General features: G+C 36.8%; 1 protein-coding gene across 8 annotated transcripts in view; it reads left to right on the top strand.

Annotated features, from left to right (window-relative positions):
- The window catches only part of CDK8 (cyclin dependent kinase 8), an 85372-nt gene that overhangs the window by 50414 nt on the left and 14007 nt on the right, over nucleotides 1–20951 (top strand). For 4 of the 8 annotated variants that reach the window (XM_075742130.1, XM_075742129.1, XM_075742131.1 and 1 more), the window contains 5 exons: nucleotides 11990–12047; nucleotides 14844–14975; nucleotides 16851–16994; nucleotides 19065–19134; nucleotides 20572–20644. In XM_075742130.1, coding sequence (XP_075598245.1) covers nucleotides 11990–12047; nucleotides 14844–14975; nucleotides 16851–16994; nucleotides 19065–19134; nucleotides 20572–20644 — 477 coding nt within the window. Of the gene's footprint in view, nucleotides 1–9999; nucleotides 10019–11989; nucleotides 12048–14843; nucleotides 14976–16850; nucleotides 16995–19064; nucleotides 19135–20571; nucleotides 20645–20951 lie in introns of those variants that run through there. The other 4 variants (XM_075742135.1, XM_075742134.1, XM_075742136.1 and 1 more) reach the window with 2 other exon arrangements.

Genomic DNA, 20951 nt, shown 5'->3' with positions numbered 1-20951 from the left:
CAAATGAAAATAAGGGTGCAAGGAGAGGTCAGAAATCTCAGAATTTCAAGAATGTTTTCCAAATCCACCTCTCTTAGACTACTGCTTTTATTCAAAGTCCCATTTGCCTGATGGTCAAGTCCAACCTTATCTGAGTATCATAAAAAGGAGTAATTTTTTTTTAGCCTTTCATTATCTTCTGCAGGTGTTTCCAAAGGATCTGTTTGATTGCTGTACTGACTTGTTTTGTTTGTTGGAACCTATATTTAGTTTATCAGTAACTTTGCTGCTGCTTAGCTCAGTATCTTTTCCATAAATAATTCTCAGAATAATTAAGCCTCTGCAGTAATAAAAGCTAAGTCCCACAACTTTGTCATTTACAACTGGCAGTGGTACTGGCAATGCTTTTTTATTCATGAATATACCTTGTTTTGAAACTACAATGAACACCATCTTTGTCCAAAGTTTAAATGGAAGGTCAGGGTAGAGTAATGTATATATTATTAGAAGAGCTTTGCTAATTCACCTAGCCAATAATGTGACCAAACCTAGGCAGACTAACTTTTAGACTGTTATTGGCTAGAGGAAATGCAAGTAAAGCTTCTGAATTTGAAGTTTCGTAGTCAGTGAAAATTTCCACACAAGTAGTACAAGGTGCAAAAAAGAAACAAACAAAAAAAAGAAGGCTGCTTATTTAACCACCAGTTGTCTTAGGGACAAATGAGAACAACGCAGATGAGTATTTGAAGACATGAAGTTAAATTATGTGATTATTGATATTTTAGTGAGGTATTTTTCACTTACCTGCTGCAGAACTGTCAGACGCAAGACGTAATGGAAGCAGAGTATTTTTTTCTGACGTTTCTATGTCGTCATAACTCAATTTTTAACCTGTAATCTCAGATCAGTTAACAGGTAGTGAAGAACTGTTGCAAAAGGACAACTACAAATTTGAGGTTGAAAGTAACTTGTAGGTTTTTCTTCATACAGCTGTAAATGCTGCTGTGAAGAGTACTGCTTCTGTTTTCTCTCTCCTCCTTCCCCTAGAGCCCTTCAGTGCTAGATGGAATGTTTCAAGACTGATCTTTAATAACCATTTACATCTTTACCTTACAGGGTATCAAATCAAGGCAGGCCTTTTCAGTGTCTTTCATCAAGAATTAATGTCACTGTAGCTTTTGAGAAGTTTGTCCTTGTTTGGTGGAACATACATTTAATAACAGTACCAGCAGCACATCTGTCCACATATTGCGTAGTGGTTTCTAAACTGAAAACAAGGTGGTGCTTTGGAGTTAGCTGAAAAAATGCAAATAGTGTCGCATGTTCCACAATAAAAACCCTTTGTGTTGGTCTGCTGATACTGTGTGGGCATAGCTTAAGGAAACAAAGCTTACCTGGGTGTGCTGGCGTTTTGCTCCTTCCCCCAGGTAAATTGTGTATCTGTTAGCAAATTTCAGATACATTTCATAAAAAGATACGGTATCAAAACAGTCAAATTCTTTCAAATCTCATGAAAAGCAGATGTCAAATAGAGGAGTACATGTGTTCTGGGAGAAATGCATTGAGAGTTGTGCCAGGGCCATCTTCAGTTTGCCTTGTCTGCACTCTAAAGATAGTGGTTCACTGGTCATTCATAGTGCACACCTCTCTCCGCTGGCCCTCCTTGCTTGGTCATCAAAACAGGTGGGAAAGGAGCTTGAGGATTCTGGATGTGGCAAAGAAAGGCGTAGGAGGGAGCTGGAATATGTGCAGTGAGAAATGCAGGAGGAAGATCTAAGACTTAGATGTTGAGGACGTGGGCTTCAAGAGCTGCGCCCATTGGCGAACGCTTCGTCATGTTAAGATGCTGCAGACTGAAAGATTTCATGATGAAAAATAGAACAGGTGAATTAACAACACATGATGTAAAAGATTAAAAAAAATCCCAACTTTTTTTCAGTGAAGACTTTTCACAAAGATTTCATATCTTTGTTCCTTATTGGAATTACTGAAACCTCACAAGTGTCCTTGAACTCTTTCCCCAAGAGAATAAGGGCTGACCAGACTGTAATGATGCCTATAAGATTAAATCAGCTAAACTTACTAATAACTCCTGTTAACTATGAAGACTGCTCAAAAAGTCACTGCCCATTTAAAATGATACATGATGTATCTCTTGCAGGATCTCTGAAAGTATGGAGAATCCTATAGCAGACTGATTTAACTGGGGGCAGGGGGAATATGTAGCTAAGCAGAAAATCAAATAATTACACAGGTAATATAAAAAGTATTTTGAAAAATGAATAAGTGTTTCCCAAGTAGTATCATGTTTAACCAGAAAATGTCAAGGATTTTTGTGATGAATGTTTTCATAAGAATGCATAAGATGAAGAAAAAATAGGGATTTTTAATATGGAAGAGTGTGGGGGGAATATTTTTGATCCCTATGTTGCTTACAAAAGCAATACCACTTACATTTCCTGTCAGTGTATGTGGTGCTGAGTTATTTCTGTGTGAGGAAAATTGGACTATTAAATTTCTGAAAGATTTACTCATGTATGTTATTGTAAAGTTGTAGAAGCTCTTTGTGAAAGTGGCATTCGTTGTTTAGCTGTCCGAAAGGCTTCAGGTTTCTATTAATGGTTCTTTATTAAGCAAATTTCACAAGAAAGTGTTTAAAAAAAAGTGGTGTTGTGAAACTCTTAGTCACTACCCAAAATTGTCTGACCATCACTTCATATGTGCTGAACTTGCCATTTTCAGTCAGTCATAAATTCATTTAGTAGTTGTTATTGCAGCAATCTGAGTCCATTTATACTGCCCTCGCAAAGGCTTCAGAAGAGAAAATAAGTTGTTTGCAAAAGGAATGTGCATTAAAACCTGTGCTGACTTCATTCCGTCACTCAGTACGTAAAATGAGAGAGGAGAAGCAGCAGCAGGATGTAGCTGTTTGGATGCACAGAAGGACGGTCAGATGACTGTACTCTTCTTTTGCCACCTCCAGTTCATTTTCCAGTACTTATTTCTGTGCTGTCATCATAACAAAAATGAAGATTTGGAAGTTTTCTATATTACACAACTATTTTTTAATTGAAATACTAGAAAATATTCTGCTTTCTTCTAGTTTCAGTAGCTGAGGATTTTTGAATATTGCAAAGGAGATCCCTTCCTAGCAAGTGTAGTTACTATATCATCCTGTCTTGAATTGCTGCACTTTTCAGAAAGCAGGAAGCCCACGTGCAGAACTAGCGTTCTTTCCATAAAGAGGACTTATTCCTTATGATGCTGTTTTGTCAAATTTGGATTTGGTAAAATACTTTTGCTATTACTTTTTTCAAGTTTAGAAATATTCTGACTTTTTTCATTCCAGGATGTTTTTGTAGCTTGATAACTGAAATAAAATGATGTCATCAGAATTATATGGTTGTGATATAGGTAATATATTGAGGAATGTCATTCATAGATGGATGTGATATATAGATAATTTTTATATCTATATATGTATGAGGATTTTTTAAATTAATTTGAATTTGGTTTTATATTTTTAATAGCAAAGGTCCTGCCGCCTGAATTAGATGAAATCTTGGGGATGCAAAGATATTAACTGATGGGCAGACCACACTACATTTCTTTCTTGTCTATAGCTTTAAAGTCGTTCTTTTGTGACTAGTCTGACTTTTAATGTGCTGGCTTTCCAAGATGGCCAGATATCTGATTATGGTGCTGGAAGGAGAATAATGTGAGTAAGTAATCCTTCTAGAAGGCTGGCTCAGTGATCTAGTGTGTTGTCACACAGTAGTGATAGGTAAACTGGCTGAAAAAACTCTCATATCCAGATATGTAAATACAGAGGTAAGACTTCTACAAAGCAAAGGCATTCTAGAAACTTCGTATCTAATTTCTAGCAGCTCTCCTGTCATAAAGGTAATGAGCCATACTAGCCAGACAGAAAAAGTATCAACATAACTTGTGGTTCTGACATGAGAGAGGTGTGGAGGACCAGAAGCTCTTTGATCACTAACGTACCTTTGAAGTAAACTGAGTCGATAGAAACCCTGCAGTAGGATTTAGTAAAAACCCTAGAGTATGATTTTAGAAACACTTAGATACAGTTTAGTTTTGTTTTTTTCAGTATTAAATACCTCATTAAGGAATTCCTTGATATAGGAATATAAATTGTTCCAAGTACAGGAAATAGCCATAACAATGTTTTATCTGCATCTTGCTGTAAGAAGAAAATGCCATGATCTAAATGAACTGTACTTATAATCCAGAGGAAAGGTTGACAAGGTGACAAGAAAACAATCCTTCGATTAACCTTAAATCTGAGCAATTTTGAAGTAGCCTATGAAAAATTTTCCTTATAAATAGCCACGCTTATCCCAGCTTGCTCTTAATGAACTCCCAACTTTATCTGACTTGCTCTCAACATGAGTGACACAAAAATCTTTGGAGCATCGTTTGAAATATTGTGTTGTGCACAAAGGTGCTTTAACAAGTAAGCAAGAACAAAGCCTAGACAACCACTGGAAAGTACATAGTGATAAATCACATAGACTTTTCACCTTTTTTATTTTTAATTCATCCAGAACAGGAGGAATTATGTATTAGTCAATACTAGTAGAGTGATATGGAAGTGGTGAGAGTACTAGTTAAATGAAAAACAAAAATAAAATAGGGCTGTTAAAGTAAATGGCATGGGTTACCATAGCTGCATGCAAACCAAAGAGTAAATAGGGCAGTTTTCTTCCTTTGCATGAAAATATCAGAAAGTATGAAATTGCTACTGAATGCCTGTCAACCTGCAGAAGCTGCCTCAACAAAATGAGTGATCAAAACCAGACTTGGTGTTTTTATTACCCATTCAAAATCCTCACTTTTGAAGCAGAACTCTAAATTAAAAAAGGATGTGGAATTATATCCAGAATAACATAATGCCTAAAAACCAGATTCAGTGCCCACTCTCCTCTTGCGTTTGATCCTGCTGTGATATGTCCATAGCATCCAGAGTCATCCCGACCTATGAACAGAGTAATCACTCACGTAGCAAAACACTCAGGAAATATATTTCTGCAAGACTATTTGTTTTATTATGTTTGTTATTACACTTTTGAATGATGTGTCAATGACACTTGACATGGTAGCAGATTTTCCTGCAAAGTTGCTATAATAATGTTTTTGCTTATGAGATCCACCTTTCCTTCCTTGGACTTGGTATGGAAAGTCCCTCCCTGCAGCTTGTCCTGATATACATTTTTAGGGAGTGGGATGGTTGGCCTGAAAAGTACTAGATTTTTTTTTTAACTCTAATTCAGTTCTAATGAAAGTAATAGAAATGCCTGTGTGTTAGGCTATGCACGGGCTTTAATAAGTTACATTGCCCCAAGTTGGCAGTAACTGAGTGACAGCAACTGAAAGAAATTCTTGGAGTGTGTTCAGAGCCTAAAAATGTAATAGTGAGGCCAACAGCTTTCATCAGGCTGAAACAGAGATAAAATATGGTGATGGTAACTAGCAGAAGGCTTTCCTGGCATAGATACGGCATCCCTCGATCTTTTATCCTATCCAAACACTTTCTGTACTTTGAAAATTTTTGAGCATGTGTGCTTTGATAATTTAGGGGTTTGTTTTTGTTTGGCTGTTACTGGGAAACTTAATGGCTCCTGATTTTAATGAGAATTTATTTAGATGCTTGATTTTTTTTTTAACAGGTCTCAGATGGTCTTTATAAGAAGAAAATTAACAGGAAGTATTAAATAATAACTTAAAATTCCAGTGCTTTTCACAATTCATGTCTTTTTTTTAATTAAGAAAAGACTTTAATGTTTAGATTTAATACATGTTGGGTTCTGTGGAGCCATTGTTTCCACCAGTGTTTGTAGTGGTCTTTTGATGATAATTTATTTTAAAGCCCAAAATCAGTTAATAGATGTGACTGAAATTAGTTGTTTTAATTGTGAATGCACATCTTTGAATTCAAGGAAATTAATTAACTCCAGAAAAATGCTGATATTATAATTTGAATATGGTTGTAATGACACTTTCATTGTACTAGAGTACTGTTTAGCATTGAAGTAGACAGTTTTGTTTAAAGTGGAAAGAGAATTGAATTATATTCTTTAACCATAAAATCTTAAATTAAAAAAAAAAAAGGTTCCAGTCCCTAAGAATGCAGTAGGGGAGCATCCCACCTTGATAATAAGTAATTGTTCTGGTGTATGTTAGGATTACCTGAAGATTAACAGGGTTGTTCAGACAAATCTGCCTTAAAGGCATGAATGTTTTGTGGGTCACAGACCCTGAGATGTGGTGTAGATTTTGCAAGGCTAACTGAAGGCTAGTAGGTTTTTGCTGCACAATTTTACTTGTCATAGGACCTAACTGGGAAGTGATAAACCACATCAATATTTTAGATTTCTACCCCTATGTCACAAAAGTGCTCTTTCAAGTAGGCTACAACTTAGTAAGGCCCTGCAGTTGCCTTTCAAAACCTTTTTGATTTTTTTCATGCCATTGAATTACAAACTTCACAGCAAGACACTTTTAACTTATTTGTGTTTCAAGCTTCTCAGGCACTTGCTCACATACAGCTGAAGTTGATTTTTTTTTTTGTATGATTGTGGAGTTGGTTGTGCATTTGAATCTGTTCCTGTATTGTTTAATATAATACTTTTGCAGTCTAAAATATTAAGAAGTCAGTCATTCTAAATCTTAATAGAATCATTGTTGAGGCCATGATTGCAAAAGCAAAATAATTTAGGGATAAAAGCACTTTGCTTAGTATTGTTCTTTTTAAGTTAAACTGCTTTTTTAAAAAATGAAAACCAATGTTATACTTTTTTCAGTTATTTTCTCTCATCGCAGGTAGAAATGGGTGGGACAATCAGTTCTGAAAATTGGTGGCACAGCCATTAACGATGCACAAATATCAGTAGTTAACAAAAGTCACTGGTGTGACTTGCCCCATCACTGTGAACTCTCTGCTGAGTAATGTTTTACTAGCCAAACTTTCAAATGTGGAATTGTCCAAATGAAAATGAGTTAGGATGATACTAAAATTTTATTAAAAGATGCATTAAAATGGAGGTATAAAGAGGGTGAGTCTGTTCTTAAATATACGTGGGACTACTGCAAACAGTTAAGTGTGAGGGGGGAAAAGGTAGCGTCTACATTCTAATACCATAAATAATTCAAATGGATTTTGGTTACTCGTTGCTAGATAGGTATGTTTAAAATGAATCTTTAAAAACTAACAAGTTCAGAAGCAGCCTAGTAGCAAAAAAATACATGGAGTAATAGATCCTACAGACCTGTTTCAATGCTAGAAGTAGTAACAATGGCTAAGCTGTCCAAAAGGAGGTTGTAGTGAGGTGGGTGTTGGTCTCTTCTCCCAAGTAACTAGTGATAGGATGAGAAGAAATGGCCTCAAGTTGTGTCATGGGAGGTTTAGGTTGGATATTAGGAGAAATTTCTTCACCGAAAGAGTGGTCAAGCATTGGAACAGGCTGCCCAGAGAGGTGGTGGAGTCACCATCCCTGGAGGTGTTCAAAAAGCGTGTATATGTGGCACTTTGGGACGTTGTTTAGTAGGCATGGTAGTGTTGGGTTGATGATTGGACTTGATGATCTTAGAGGTCTTTTCCAACCTTAATGATTTCTATGATTCTATGAAAAATGCCAGGGTTTTTCCTCACTGCTTTGATGAGTAGAACTTAGTGGAAGGAGGACCCAACAGCAGAGTACCTTTCCTGGAGCATGAGAAAATGTCCTGTGATTTCTAAACATCTAGTATGAGGACATAGAATAAGTAATCACCTCCTACTTCTATGAATAACTTGCTGTGATCAACAGGAATGCTGTCTGGTTTAGATATGATCACATCTCATCAAGACATAAATTTGTATAATTTTCATGTTTGCATTTTTATCTTCAAAATAGAAAACCAAATAAGTTCTAAAGTCTGGGTTTCCCCTCTGAATGAACACACAGTCAGTGTATGTTAAGAAGCAATATTTAAAAACAAAACCCAAATAAGTAGCAGTCCTGCAGAAAAAATGTGAAGAAAATGTATGACTTGTAACCTTAACATGAATCAATAGCTTTACACAGTGAGGCAAAGCCAGATACCATACCGGGGTTGTATAAAGTGGAAGATGCTGTGCAAGGCGTGTAAAACCATCCCTCCACTGTATTTGGCATTAGTGAAGCCTAGGCAGGAGCAGTGTGTAATGCGGAGCACTTGACTTCAAACAAATAGGTGGCCTAAGGCAGAACAGCTAGAGGGAAGCAACAGGAATGATCATACATCCAGAAGAAATAACCTACTAGGAAGCACTGAGCAGAAGAGAATTCTTTTAATCTAGGTGATAAGGCTGAAGAGAGATGTGTATCTTCAGAAGTGGAAGCAGTCCTTGCAGTGAAGGAGCGGTTGTCTGCTCTTTCTGCTGATGTGTAAGAGAAGAGGTAATGGGAGGAACTTAATTTGTTGTGTTAGAAGGAAAGGAAAAACACTGCAATAGGGTGGAGTGAGAGTAGATTGCCTTCATCATCAGAGGCTATATAGGACCAGGGTGAACAGAGTGCGGTATTGTGTCAGGTCAGGCAGATGGATGAAGGTGACTGCCTGAAGTTCTTTGTAATCTGTGAACCTGTTGGTATAGCCTCTGGTTTTTTTAGCTCCTTTATTTGAATTTAGTCTGCTTCTTTCTGTTTGCACTTTGCAAACAATGATTAAATTAGAAGCGCCTAAAAATATTTCAACGAGCATCTTTGTTCTCTCTTCAGTAGCAACAGTGATTAAATGCGCAAGGTTAGGATTTGTCTAGGAGTCACAAGGAGTCCTACAAAGTCAGATCTAGGACCAGATAAGATGTGGTGCTGTGCCATGGTCACAAGGCCACTCTGCATTTGTCTGGCATGAGCAAATTATTTTACTTGAAGGCAAAAGTAAATATGCCTCTATTAGAACAAAAATAAGTGACTTTTTAAAGTTGATCATTTGTGGTTATAAGCAAATGATAGCTGTTGTAAAGTAGTGTGTTTTCAGAACACAATATAAAAATTGCTGATAGATTTTTGTTCACGTGGTCAGCCCAAGTGATTTGAATAAACACTTTAAACTTTCATTTTCTCTGGATAATTAAACTGAAATTTAATGAATTAAACTGAAATTTGTCCAGATTTCTCCCTTCTGTTTCTAATAACTGCTTATTTTTCTTTGCAAATAAATTTCTAGTATGCAATGAGTTGCCCGAAGAGACAAATCTGCAGAGTTATTTTTTTCTCCAGATGGTGGACTTGACTCAAAGATATCTACAAGAATCCCTGGCCACGTTTTGACTTTTGCGAGTGGACTTGAATTTTTTTCAGAGAGTCCTCAAAATGTTTATGTTTTAGGAACACCAACATTGTCTCTGTGCTACTTTGATAGATATTCCACTATTGAATTTAAATACTGATTAATGATCGTTTGGAAAATTCTTTCAACTAACAATGTTGTTCCAGGCTACTGATGCAATGATTTTAGGAATGGGAACCTTCAGAATAAGATCTGATTTTAAATTTCATTTTTTTAGTCTTTAACTGTGATGTCTCTCTTTACTGTGATGTGACTATACAAATATTGTTGTCTGCAGTAAGACTCTTCTGTTTCAAACAGAGCTGTTTCAGTGAAGGGCCTTTGACTCTAGGAAGAGATGAACTACTGTGAATGGTTATTCCAGATCAACTGAGGGGTTTTTATTTAGTTTGCGGCTTTAGAAGACTCCTACACGGATTTCTAAATTGTCTGTATTTTTAAATGTTTTCTGTAAATCCTGAGAGGGGGAAAAAAAAATCTGAGTGTGAATCAGGCTGTTGCTATTTATTTTGCTAACCAGTGCTGTCTCATTTCTTTGTGCTTTCTCTTCTCACCTTGTACCTACCTTGAACTTAGGGTAGAAGGTCTGTGGGGCAGGAATTGTTACCCAATTCTGTGCTGATTAATCATCTGGCATAACAGAGTCTTTGCGTGCATATGGCTCCTTGTCCCTATCAAAATCCAAATAGTAAAACACTTTAAGGTAAAAATATCATGAGGATGTTACAAGCATTTTTTTGTAGAGCATTTCCAACCTGTGAAAATGCAGGGGGGGGAAATTATACTTTAGGTCAGTGTATTATTTATTTGAAGAATTTTAGTGCCTGTGTAATGTATCGTTAACTACTCAAAAAATATTAATTAGGCATGTAGCTTATTAACACCCCAGATATATTGAAGCAGCTTTTGTAAAACATATGCTTATTTTTGAGTCACAACGTAGCAATAAAATGGTTTGTGGTGAAATTATGTGTTTTCTTACCTAGCAGTTTGAATTGCTTTAAACTTCAACATTAACTCTGAATTTAAAGATTTATGCTGCTTGTTTATTTCTAGGACTTTTCTAAAAACAATTAAAATTGAATGCTTTGTGCCCACATACTGCATTTTTTTTTTATACTGAAGCAGTACTTACCTGGAGTGTATGCCTTTTTAAAAAAAAAAAAAAAAAAAAAAAGAGAGAAAAAGGGATGGTGGTGGTTCTGCGTATCGCTGAGCTATTGCAGCCCAAGTTGGATCTGTTATTATTGCTGTTGGAAAGATAATGGGATATATCTTACCTTTTTTTGATCACAGTCAAGCTACAACATCTTCTTCTGTCTTTAACCTGCTCTCAAGAGAAGAGGTGCAACGCCTCAAATTCCTTTTACGTATTTTGTACGTGGATTGTACAGTTTCAGAAATCCATGTTGGAGCCTTTCATAAGCAGTAGTAAATAAGTTTCTCAAGGGAATTTTTTACTGGATTATTAATTTTTTGCACCTTGTTTTACACAATATGAATTACTTCTAGATGGATATCAAATTGTGATCTTTTGTCTCTTTGAATGTGTTTACACCAGAGCCTGATAGATTCAGGAAGACTTGAGAATTGGTAAATCACACTAAGACGTAAGGATTTATTATATTAACTTTTAGGTAGCCTAAACTATCTTGCTGGGGTACTTTTTTCTTCAAATCAATTTAAACTGGGAAAGCAAAGCAAGAGTTGTAACTCACTCAGCTTTATAGTTCTTACAGTTCACAACTGAATAGGAGCCCCTGTTTTGTCCAGGATTTACAGTGTGAACAGGTATCTAAATCACTCCATTTCAAAACAAGTCTAGCGTACATTTTCAGCCTCAGTTGTGAGTTTCCTGACTTTTTTCCCCCTCAAAATAAGCACTGCAGGTTTGATTTATATAAACAGTGTTAGCATTTGAGGAATCTTCTGACTGCAGATGCTGAGACTGGATTATGAGAAACAGGACGGCAGAGAAATGTAGGACTAAGAAGCGAGTGGTTATGTTTCTAACCAGCTGAACTCTAGCTCAATTCTTTAACTTGCCTCCCTAGTAAAAGAAAGAAAGGGAAGACGGAGAGGAAAAATAACGTAAAGGCAATGCTTTCCAGTTTTGCAGCTGTCGGAATTGGTACACACTTGTAAACAGGAATAATTTAGATGATTTTTTTTTTCTCTCCAATATAAAGTGATATGGTAATGTTTAATCTGTATCTCACTCAGGTATTTTTTATGTAAAATGTGTCTGCAAATGTGCCTAATGACCCTGGGCAAAACATGTTGTAGAGCTGGCTGCCCATCCCAGTGCTGGGGGGGGCAGGTGGTGGGCAGCAACGGGACTGCTTCCCGCCAAAAGGATCTAGGGCAATTTTGGTAGGAATCTCGGCGGCTCGGCGACTGCCAGCTCATGCAAGTTGAGGACAGACACCAGGGTGTCAGTGAGGGAGCGTGGCGCTGGAGTGCAGAAACGCCGAAAAGAAACGTGAGGAAGATGCAGTCAGGGAGAGCCTGTGTCTGGGTCCTTGCACAGCTTTACTGTGACAGAGAAACTTCGTCGTTTTTATCAAAACAAAGTTGGTTTAAAACGGGCAAAACAAAGCTTAACTAATTTTTCAGAGACTAATGTTTAGGTTTATCGTGGTATATGTATTGTATATTTATTTTTTTTCCACAGAAACCTGCTAATATTTTAGTTATGGGTGAAGGTCCTGAGCGAGGAAGAGTAAAAATTGGTATGTTTATATCTTTGATAAGTCCCAGTGTAGCATTTAAGTTAGAATGTTCTGAAGGTGCAGTTGTACCACCTAAAGTAGTCACTGTATTGCTAGTATGTGCCTGGGCACATTGCCTAAATGCTGTTTTCTGAGTGACTGGCTTCTTGATATTAGCCCCATGCACCAGTTCTGATGATGAAATGCTGTAGCCTCATCAATAAAAGGTGGAAAATGTCGTTATATTTTGTTTAAGTGGGTGTTTGTGTGGGGTGGGGGATTTTGATATGGGGATAAAGATGACAGCTAGCTAGGAGGGAAAGGAGGAGAAAGAAACGGGATTTTAAAATTTCCTCCATTTACTCCTGTAGTGCCATGACATTATCTTGCTGCTGCTTATAAAAACCTAACTAGGGAACTACTCATTACTACAAACCTTAAATTTTATAATGTAATCAAAGGCGGCATTCAAAAACTGTTCTTGAAAGAGTAGACAGGTCCCTTGGAAATAAACACAAGGGATCCTAAAAGTCCAGAAAACACAATAATCCAGCCAAAATGCTTAGTGAAAACTACTGCTAAATGCTCAAACTGGGGTGTACCAGGGTAGGAAGGACCCAACGCTTTCCCCACCATTTTAACATTTTCTGGTGGGAGCTGCTGTTCACAGTGAGAGGATAATTTGTAGAACTTCAACTGTTTTAAATTAAAGTAAATAAATAAATAAAAATTAACTGTAGTCTAACAGTAATAAGCTATAGCAGGCTGTGCATTAGCATGGCAGTGCTTTGATAGCAGACTGCTAATGCACAGCCTACTTATATTTGTTATGGTAATGCAGCCCCATTTGGAAGGGTGTTTTTTTTAAAGCTAGTTCATCTTTTTCACTCCCCTCTGGCTTTCTTTTATGAGATTATTCTTCTGCATTGTTGCTCTGTACTCTTACTGTTTTGTTTATCTGAACTATATTGTTAATCACTAGTATAATGAATTTGGGGTAGGATTTTCTTGGAGCTTTCGGTACTGTTTTAGTCCTTCCCTCACCCTTTGAAATCCAGGGAGCAGATGGACCAGGGCTGAACGCTTCTGCAGATCCTACCCTGAAAGTTTTTAATGCCCTTCCGAGGTTTAAGGTTGACATTAGAGATTGAGGTCTTCTCCGTTCAAAACAGGTACAGCATGAACAGCGGAAGGGAAAATTTCTTCCTATTACCTTATTCTTCACGGAGCAGTTGCTTCCAAAATGGAGAACGTAGGTCATCCTCTAGGCACGTTCACTTTCAACTGTGGTGGTGATGTTTGCTGTACACAACTATTTGCTAGTAATTGCACATAGACCACCCATTTATTTCTTAATTCTTAGTTTTGAATTAATTTGGGAATAACTTGGAGTACAACTAAATTTAGCCAGACTCTGTTAACGGACAGGTGAAAGATTCTGTATCGGACCACCAGTCCTCTGAGCCATCCATTCCCAGCAGGGAAAGAGGGAGGGGGACCCTGGATTTCTAAGTGTGTTATCAAAACGTAGATTTTTTTTTTTCTTATTTTCTTAAGATATTATCGCAGCAGGAAAAGAATGCAGAAGTTATACCCATACCAAGGGCTTCCACTTTTCCAGTGTAACTAATTTTTCTAAAAAATACATAACTGGTATTTAACTTAAAATAATATTATAGGCTTTTTGTGTCATTTTGAGTCATAAATTCACTTTCCGCCAACAATTTTCCTTATTTTTCATAGTTACTAGTGACTTGATCATATCTTGAGTAATCGCTATTTTAATGTAGAAAACTGTAAAATGTTTCTCTTTTTAAATGTATTAAACCAGTCATAAATAGGAATGCATATGAAAAAAAAATGATTAAGGATTGCGTAGTCGAGTTAGAGAGCCATATTTACACGGCAGTTTTCCCTCAACCAGTGAGCTGTAGCGCGAAGGTCCTTTTCCCTCAGAATGGCTACTCATCTCATTTCATTCAGGTCTTTCTCAGCATGTGTATGTCCCTGCACCACAGAGTCCCTCTGTCTTGGGATTTGGGGGGTGGTGGGTCGGGAAAGCAGTTCGGTGGGAGAAAGTGCATATTTTAGTCTCTACCCATTTTTTTACTGTATCACTTATATTTGGTAGTTCAGACAGCTTTCTAGGCAGTTGGTTACTACCAGTTCTAAAAAGCAAGTTTTAATGATACAATGCCCCCAAATGGATTTTTAAAATCATAGCCTAAATGGTAGTTAGTACTGGTATTGATACTGGAAATACATCTTGACAGAAAATTAGCAGGGAGGCAGATGCTGTAGGCTTAGGCGCTGGTTTTGTGTGAAGGAAATCTTGCTACAGCTAACTTCATAATGAGGGAGCTTTTGTGATGTGCACGTATGTATTATAAATCATTCTAACCTTTGCAGAACCTGCATTTTGCTCACATTTAAAATGCTGCTTCTTGAAAGACCATCTTGTAATAACAGAATATTTTACCAGAGAATATCAGGTAAAATGAGTCAGGATTTACCAGTGTCCTGAGAGAAGTGAGTTGATGCACTTTTTCAGAACAATGGTTAATTCTTTGTTCTAAATTGCTCATGTTAGTAATGATTTATAATGATATACTTTATAGGTGATGACATCCAGTAACTTCTACAAAAGTTTTAAGGAAATCTGCTCACAGAATTCAGCTCTGCTACAGTCTGCATTTGTATTTTATTTAGCACAGTGATGGTAGCACTAAGAAGTAAACTCACTCAGTTCGTTTGAAAAAAATAAATAAATTGGTAGTTTTCCTGAAATTTTAAAGCATCTCTCTTTGAATTTTGCAGCTGACATGGGCTTTGCCCGATTATTTAATTCACCTCTGAAGCCTTTAGCAGACTTGGATCCAGTAGTTGTGACGTTCTGGTATCGAGCTCCAGAGTTGCTTCTTGGAGCAAGGCATTATACCAAAGCTATTGGTAAGTAAATTGGACGAAAACTTACTATTTTGGTTTTTATGTAAAGCGTACCCAAATATTAAAGCATTGATAAATAGTACAAAGGACAGTAGCTGAGTTAAAGGTATGTTACTGATTTCTTGAAGAAATATTAAACTTTGATAAATTGTTTAGTTTACTATGGTCTCTGGCTGTATATGGGAATGAAATATTTCTGGGTTTTGTCTCCAAATGCCCTGCGATGCAATATAAGTTTAATGGCTTTGACACGAGACTTTCAGAAATGCTATTAGAAGCAATACAAAATATGGGTGCGTCTTCAAACTATTAGTAGAATCCATATTGTGATGATGATGAAGCACAGTGCATTAATTTCATTGCAGAGGTTTTTACCTAGCGTAATAAATATGTGAAATATGGAATGCACAGAATGAAGAATATATTGGCTGCACTGAAACTAAACTGTAAAAATAAGCTGCATTTTAGCCTCTCTCTGTGTCTTTCAAAGCACAAGCATGAACAGGAATTGCTTGAAGTAGTGAGATGTGGTCAGAGTCACGCAACAGGCTAGTCTGTGACACTGCATCAGACATTTCTAGAAAAAAACAAACCTCATAAAACACAGACGCTGCGAGGATGCCATTAGTTACATCAGCTTAATACTGCATCCTCCTCACCCCTTAATTCATATAATCATAGAATGGTTTAGATTGGAAGGGACCTCAAAGATCATGGCAACCATTTTGGGGGAAATAACTTCCCCTGCAATGCTCTGCTTACTTTGCACAAACATGGAGGTTGTACATCAGCATACATGTTGTTTCTGTAACCTGAAATTTTTTCCTCAGACCTTAGCGGTTATTTTTTTTTAAAGATCGTGTCAGTGTTTTTGTCAAAAATTCTAATGTTTGACTTAAATGTATTGGCATTTACTTTTCTGTTAATACTATATTTCTTTTATAGATTAAATATATTTCCTTATGTTCCTTTAAACTGCTTTTTTCGGTTGTATTTGCATGTTCCTTCACTTTATTGGCATTTTCTTCTGCCTGCAGCATGTGAAATTGCATGGACGGTCATAGCCTTTAGTACATAATTTTTTTCAGTGTAGATAAAAACTGACTGTAAAAAAACACTGAGTAATGGGGTTATGCTCTCTGCATAATTTGCTTTTGTCCTTGTTCATGACCTTTTCTTGTTCACTCAAGGTTCAGTGTAGCATTAACTCTATGTAAGTTAAAAATTGTGTTTATATATACTAGAAAAAAAATGAGAAAACAACTGGGAAGATTCAGGCTATCTGATTTTGCAGACTGGGACACAATAGTTAAAACACAAAGGGTTTTGGGTTGGGTTTTGGGGTTTTTTTTGTGTTTTGTTTTTTTAATGAATGTTATGAAAAAAGGGGTGAGGTGTATATGCATGGAGCAATTTTCTTGTTACTCTTTTTCCACAGGGTTTTATAGGTGGCATTTGGCTTATTCCAATATCACTGCTCTTTAACTTGTATTTTTGGGGTCATTTAATACTTATTAAACCCAGTGGCTGATGAGCGAGGGAACGTTTCTTGGCAGGGACAGTATGGCAGTGAATGGGCAAGACGTTGGTTGGCTTTTCTTCATTTGTATTTTATGTGTGGACAGCAATAAATGGTAACTATGCTTTAAAAACCTGTATGATACTCTCTCAGCTCTTGTGTAGTTACTGAATTGCGTACCTCTATCTGTAGCTAAAAGGAAAAGTTGAGAAAGTGTTGCACTTCTACAATAGAAACTTGAAATTTTCAGTGCAGGGACCTTATCTCTGATAAGCCAAAACCTAACATTCTACCTCACAAAGATGCTTTTGGAAAGATTAATTTGATTTTTTTTTTATTTCTGTTCTCCTTTTTTAAAGATATTTGGGCCATAGGGTGTATATTTGCAGAGCTGCTAACATCAGAGCCAATATTCCATTGTCGACAAGAAGATATCAAAACTAGTAATCCTTATCACCATGACCAGCTGGACAGAATATTCAATGTAATGGGATTTCCTGCAGGTACATACTATATTTTTTTTATCACTGCTTTTCAAAGAAAGATAGTGGTATTGCTTTCTTTTCATATGAAGGTGGCAACTGATCAAAGCAACAAAGCTGTTCAAACACAATCTTTATTTCATGAGTTATAAATTTAGAATCTAATGACCACATTAGATATTTTTCCTATCATTAATGATAGGATAATCTCTGTGTATACATGTACCAATGTTTTATAATTTTAAAAGATCGTGTTTAATGGTAGATGATTAAAAATCAGGAGTAGTATTTCTGTGTTTCTTCAGTATTGATTATAGATTTGGAAAGTGATTGCATGAAACAAGAAAAAATCTTTACATTTAGTGAATATTTTGCAGATATTTAACTCATGCTAAATTAAACATAGTATTTAGAAGTAGAGGGGAGGGTATTTCTTCCCCCCACACACCCCCCCTCGGTAAAAAGCTTGTAGTATGGAGAAAATGTCTTTATTCCAAATTGGAACAAAGAACTGGTTGCATGAACCGAAACAAATTACAATGTGGATATCACTTGTTGCATTTTCCCGTCAGTGTTGGTCATACCTTGTTTTTCTGTAGGCTGTCTTGCAGCTTTTCAGTTAATGCTTTGTCTTCTAGTGTTCATGTAACTGCAGACGTCAGAATAACAGGGGCCTTATTTTTACTTTTTGGTCATGTTTCTCCTCACTGCTTGTGCTCTCTGCTCTTAATAATCTTTTTCTTTACTGCTCTGGTGGAGTTTCTTCTTCCGATCACATTAATTTTGTGGTCTTTATCTTTGTGTCGTTCTACAATTTTGTTACTAAATTTGCTCTTATTTTTCCCTTTGACCTTTTTTTAGTCCTGTATGTACTTCATTGCTTCTATACCGCTGTATGAGATTCCTGGAAGTGTTGCCTTTGCGTATTGAGTACTTTTATTTTCTTGAAAATCCCCCTTAATTTCGTTCCTTCAAGCAATACTGCCCTTTTCTGCTTTTAGCCTAGAATGTTACCCTTTTCTTATGCTTTTCTTACTTCATTTGGGTTTTATGTTCTCTTTGTGTAGCTTACATAAATAGATGATCCTCTTATTGATTTCTCATTGGTGTAAATCTTTCTAATGGTCTGCATTTGATATTTTTTTAAGGTCTTTGGTTCTTACCAATAAATATTTTTTTCATTTAATTGCAGCAATTATTTTTTTTTTCTTTTTAATTGACACTTGCCATATTTGAAACAGTTTCACATGTCTTTGGGATAGGGGATAGACAATGAGGAGAATATTTTCTTTAAATAAATAATAATTAAATAATCAATCTCTGATTTATTATTCACTTAATATTTTTAAGCTCCCAGTTCTGCAAGTGGGAATAAGACTTAGTAAAGATTTGATTTGAATGAAACTACCTGCCCACAGAGCCTTTTCAGGAGTTAGTGTAATACATCTGAGGCTAGGTGCTGGTAGTGAGGTTTTTGCTTTATTTTTAAGTCCATTTTAGGCTTTGTCTACACAGAGAAATTGAGATGAAATATTCTTTAATTTGAGTGTGCCAATACTACTTTTTCTTGACCTTTTGTTGGCTAACAGTATTTCTTTTAGGTTGAGACAGCAGAATTTTACACAGTACCTCTGGGCATTTTCCTGTAACTAAAGACAGTGCTGTCAGAACGGAAAATCCCTTCGAAGGAGACAGTATTCGTGGGAGTCTTATGTACTCCTGTCCCGAGATCATGACTGTGCCTAAACAAATTAAATAACAGTCCTGAAGGGTGCAAGCACAATGGCTGGTGTGGTTTTGTTTTTTCTGTGTTGTCTTTTGGGCATATGGTGATCTTCACTGTAGCTAGGAGCTGTTTTTTTTCTTTTTTTTGAAGTTCTTGAGTTAATTAGCACACAACTGGAACTGGTAATGTGAAGAGGTGATGAAGGAATATGAGCCAAGGAGTACAAAGAAATAAGTAAATGCAAGGTTAGAGAAGCAGACTTAAAAAAAAAAAAAATCAGGGCTATGGAGATACGTGGAAAGCTGTTGTTTTACCTGGGAAGGGGGGGGAAGAAAAAAAATTATTAATAAATATTGATTTTACAGATAAAGATTGGGAAGACATAAAAAAGATGCCTGAACATTCAACTTTAATGAAAGATTTCCGGAGAAACACGTAAGTCTGCTTTGAGTTGAACTTTAAGAAAGCATATTTTACTTTTTCCTCCTACCCTAAATTTCTTGTAGCGCAGGTTGTTTTCTATGTAGATTCCAAACAAGGACTATGAAATGGTTATGACTTAAATTGTGAAAAAAGAAAAATAAAGTTGTTTGATAATGGTGAGCTGGGCCTGTTGAGCTGGCGGGAATCAAAGAGTAGCCAGAGGCAGCCTGTAAGTGGTAAGGTGGCAGGTGTGAAGCGGGTGATGCCAGTAAGACCCCATGTGGCTCTGAAGATCACAGATTCACAGAATGGTAGGGGTTGGAAGGGACCTCTGGAGATCACCTAGTCCAACCCCCCTGCCAGAGCAGGATCACCCCGAGCAGGTTGCACAGGATCACGTCCAGGTGGGGTTTGAATATCTCCAGAGAAAGAGACTCCACAACCTCTCTGGGCAGCCTGTCCCAGTGCTCGGTCACCCTCAGAGTGAAGAAGTTTTTCCTCATGTTGAGATGGAACTCCCTGTGTTCCAGTTTGTGCTTGTTGCCCCTTGTCCTGTCACTGGGCACCACTGAAAAGGGTCTGGCCCCATCCGCTAGACACCCACCCTTTAGATATTTCTAAGCCTTGATGAGATCCCCTCTCAGTCTTCTCCAGGCTAAACAGACCCAGCTCTCTCAGCCTTTCCCTGCATGAGAGAAAAAGCCCAGTTTGTCACAGCTGCTTCCAAATCTGTGGTACTGGAAATGATTTTTCTGTGATAGCTGCATAAGAGGGATCTGGTAACCTTACACTGTTTCCAGCAAACAGTGGGTATAACTGCCAGGTTTGGTGTCTGCAGTAGCTTATGAAGGCTGAAGAAAGGAATAGCTTTCAATTTTGCTGTCACATTGCCAGAGTCTAATACCTGCACTGAAGCCCCTTCCCTGTTGCCTTGTTTCCATGCTGAGGGATTTGGGGCCGTACTGCTACATACATTTCTTGCATCTGCCATGCCGTTGTAACCATTTAGAAATCTTATTTCTGAGCTCCTCTTCAACAAAGTGAATTCATGGATGTTCTCGTAGCAACCTGTACGTTGCAGGAGAGTGCTACAATGGGCTTACTATTTATTTCCATGTTTACTGGCATTAGAAATACACAGAATGAAATTGTATAGTAATAAAATTGCTAAAAGGCAGTTTAAATCCAAGTGATAGGTTGCTGTCTGGTGTGCTTTTTGTGTGTGATGTGTTTTTTACAAGCATGTGAGGGAAAGAGATGCATTTTTGTAGTGTCTGCATGATTTGTAAACAATCTCTGGTGTTGGTAGTTGTGGGTTTTTTTCCCTGCTTAATGGATTAGCAATAGAGACTAAACTGTTCTTATTAATATATATTGTGACTACTAAGAAAGCTTTGTAGTATTGGTGATTTGCATATTAGAAATGTCACTTTTTTTTTCCTTTTCTAGGTATACCAACTGCAGCCTTATCAAATATATGGAAAAACATAAAGTTAAACCAGATAGTAAGGCGTTCCACTTGGTAAGTTCCTGCATGCATAAAAAAAATCAAACCCCTCATATAAGTTACAGTTGTTCAAAGTGAGAGTTGAGCTGATGTCAGGTATGCTGTGACTAACTTTATTTCGTAAATATTATACGTTATTTTATAAATCAAGTTAGGAATAACTGATACTCTGCAATCTGAGAATTGCAAAACTAGTTGATCATCTCACATTGATAAAATGATTCCATGAGTCATTCACTGGATTAGGTTCTGTTTTGAGTATATCAGAAGTTTTCAGTCTTTGTTATGTTTAGTATGTAATTATATTTTCCATGTTGCTGCA

Source organism: Balearica regulorum, chromosome 1 (assembly GCF_011004875.1).
Source record: "Balearica regulorum gibbericeps isolate bBalReg1 chromosome 1, bBalReg1.pri, whole genome shotgun sequence".
NCBI lineage: Eukaryota > Metazoa > Chordata > Aves > Gruiformes > Gruidae > Balearica > Balearica regulorum.
Note: the sequence above shows the minus strand (reverse complement) of the source record. Positions and strands in the feature narration are given on the sequence as shown.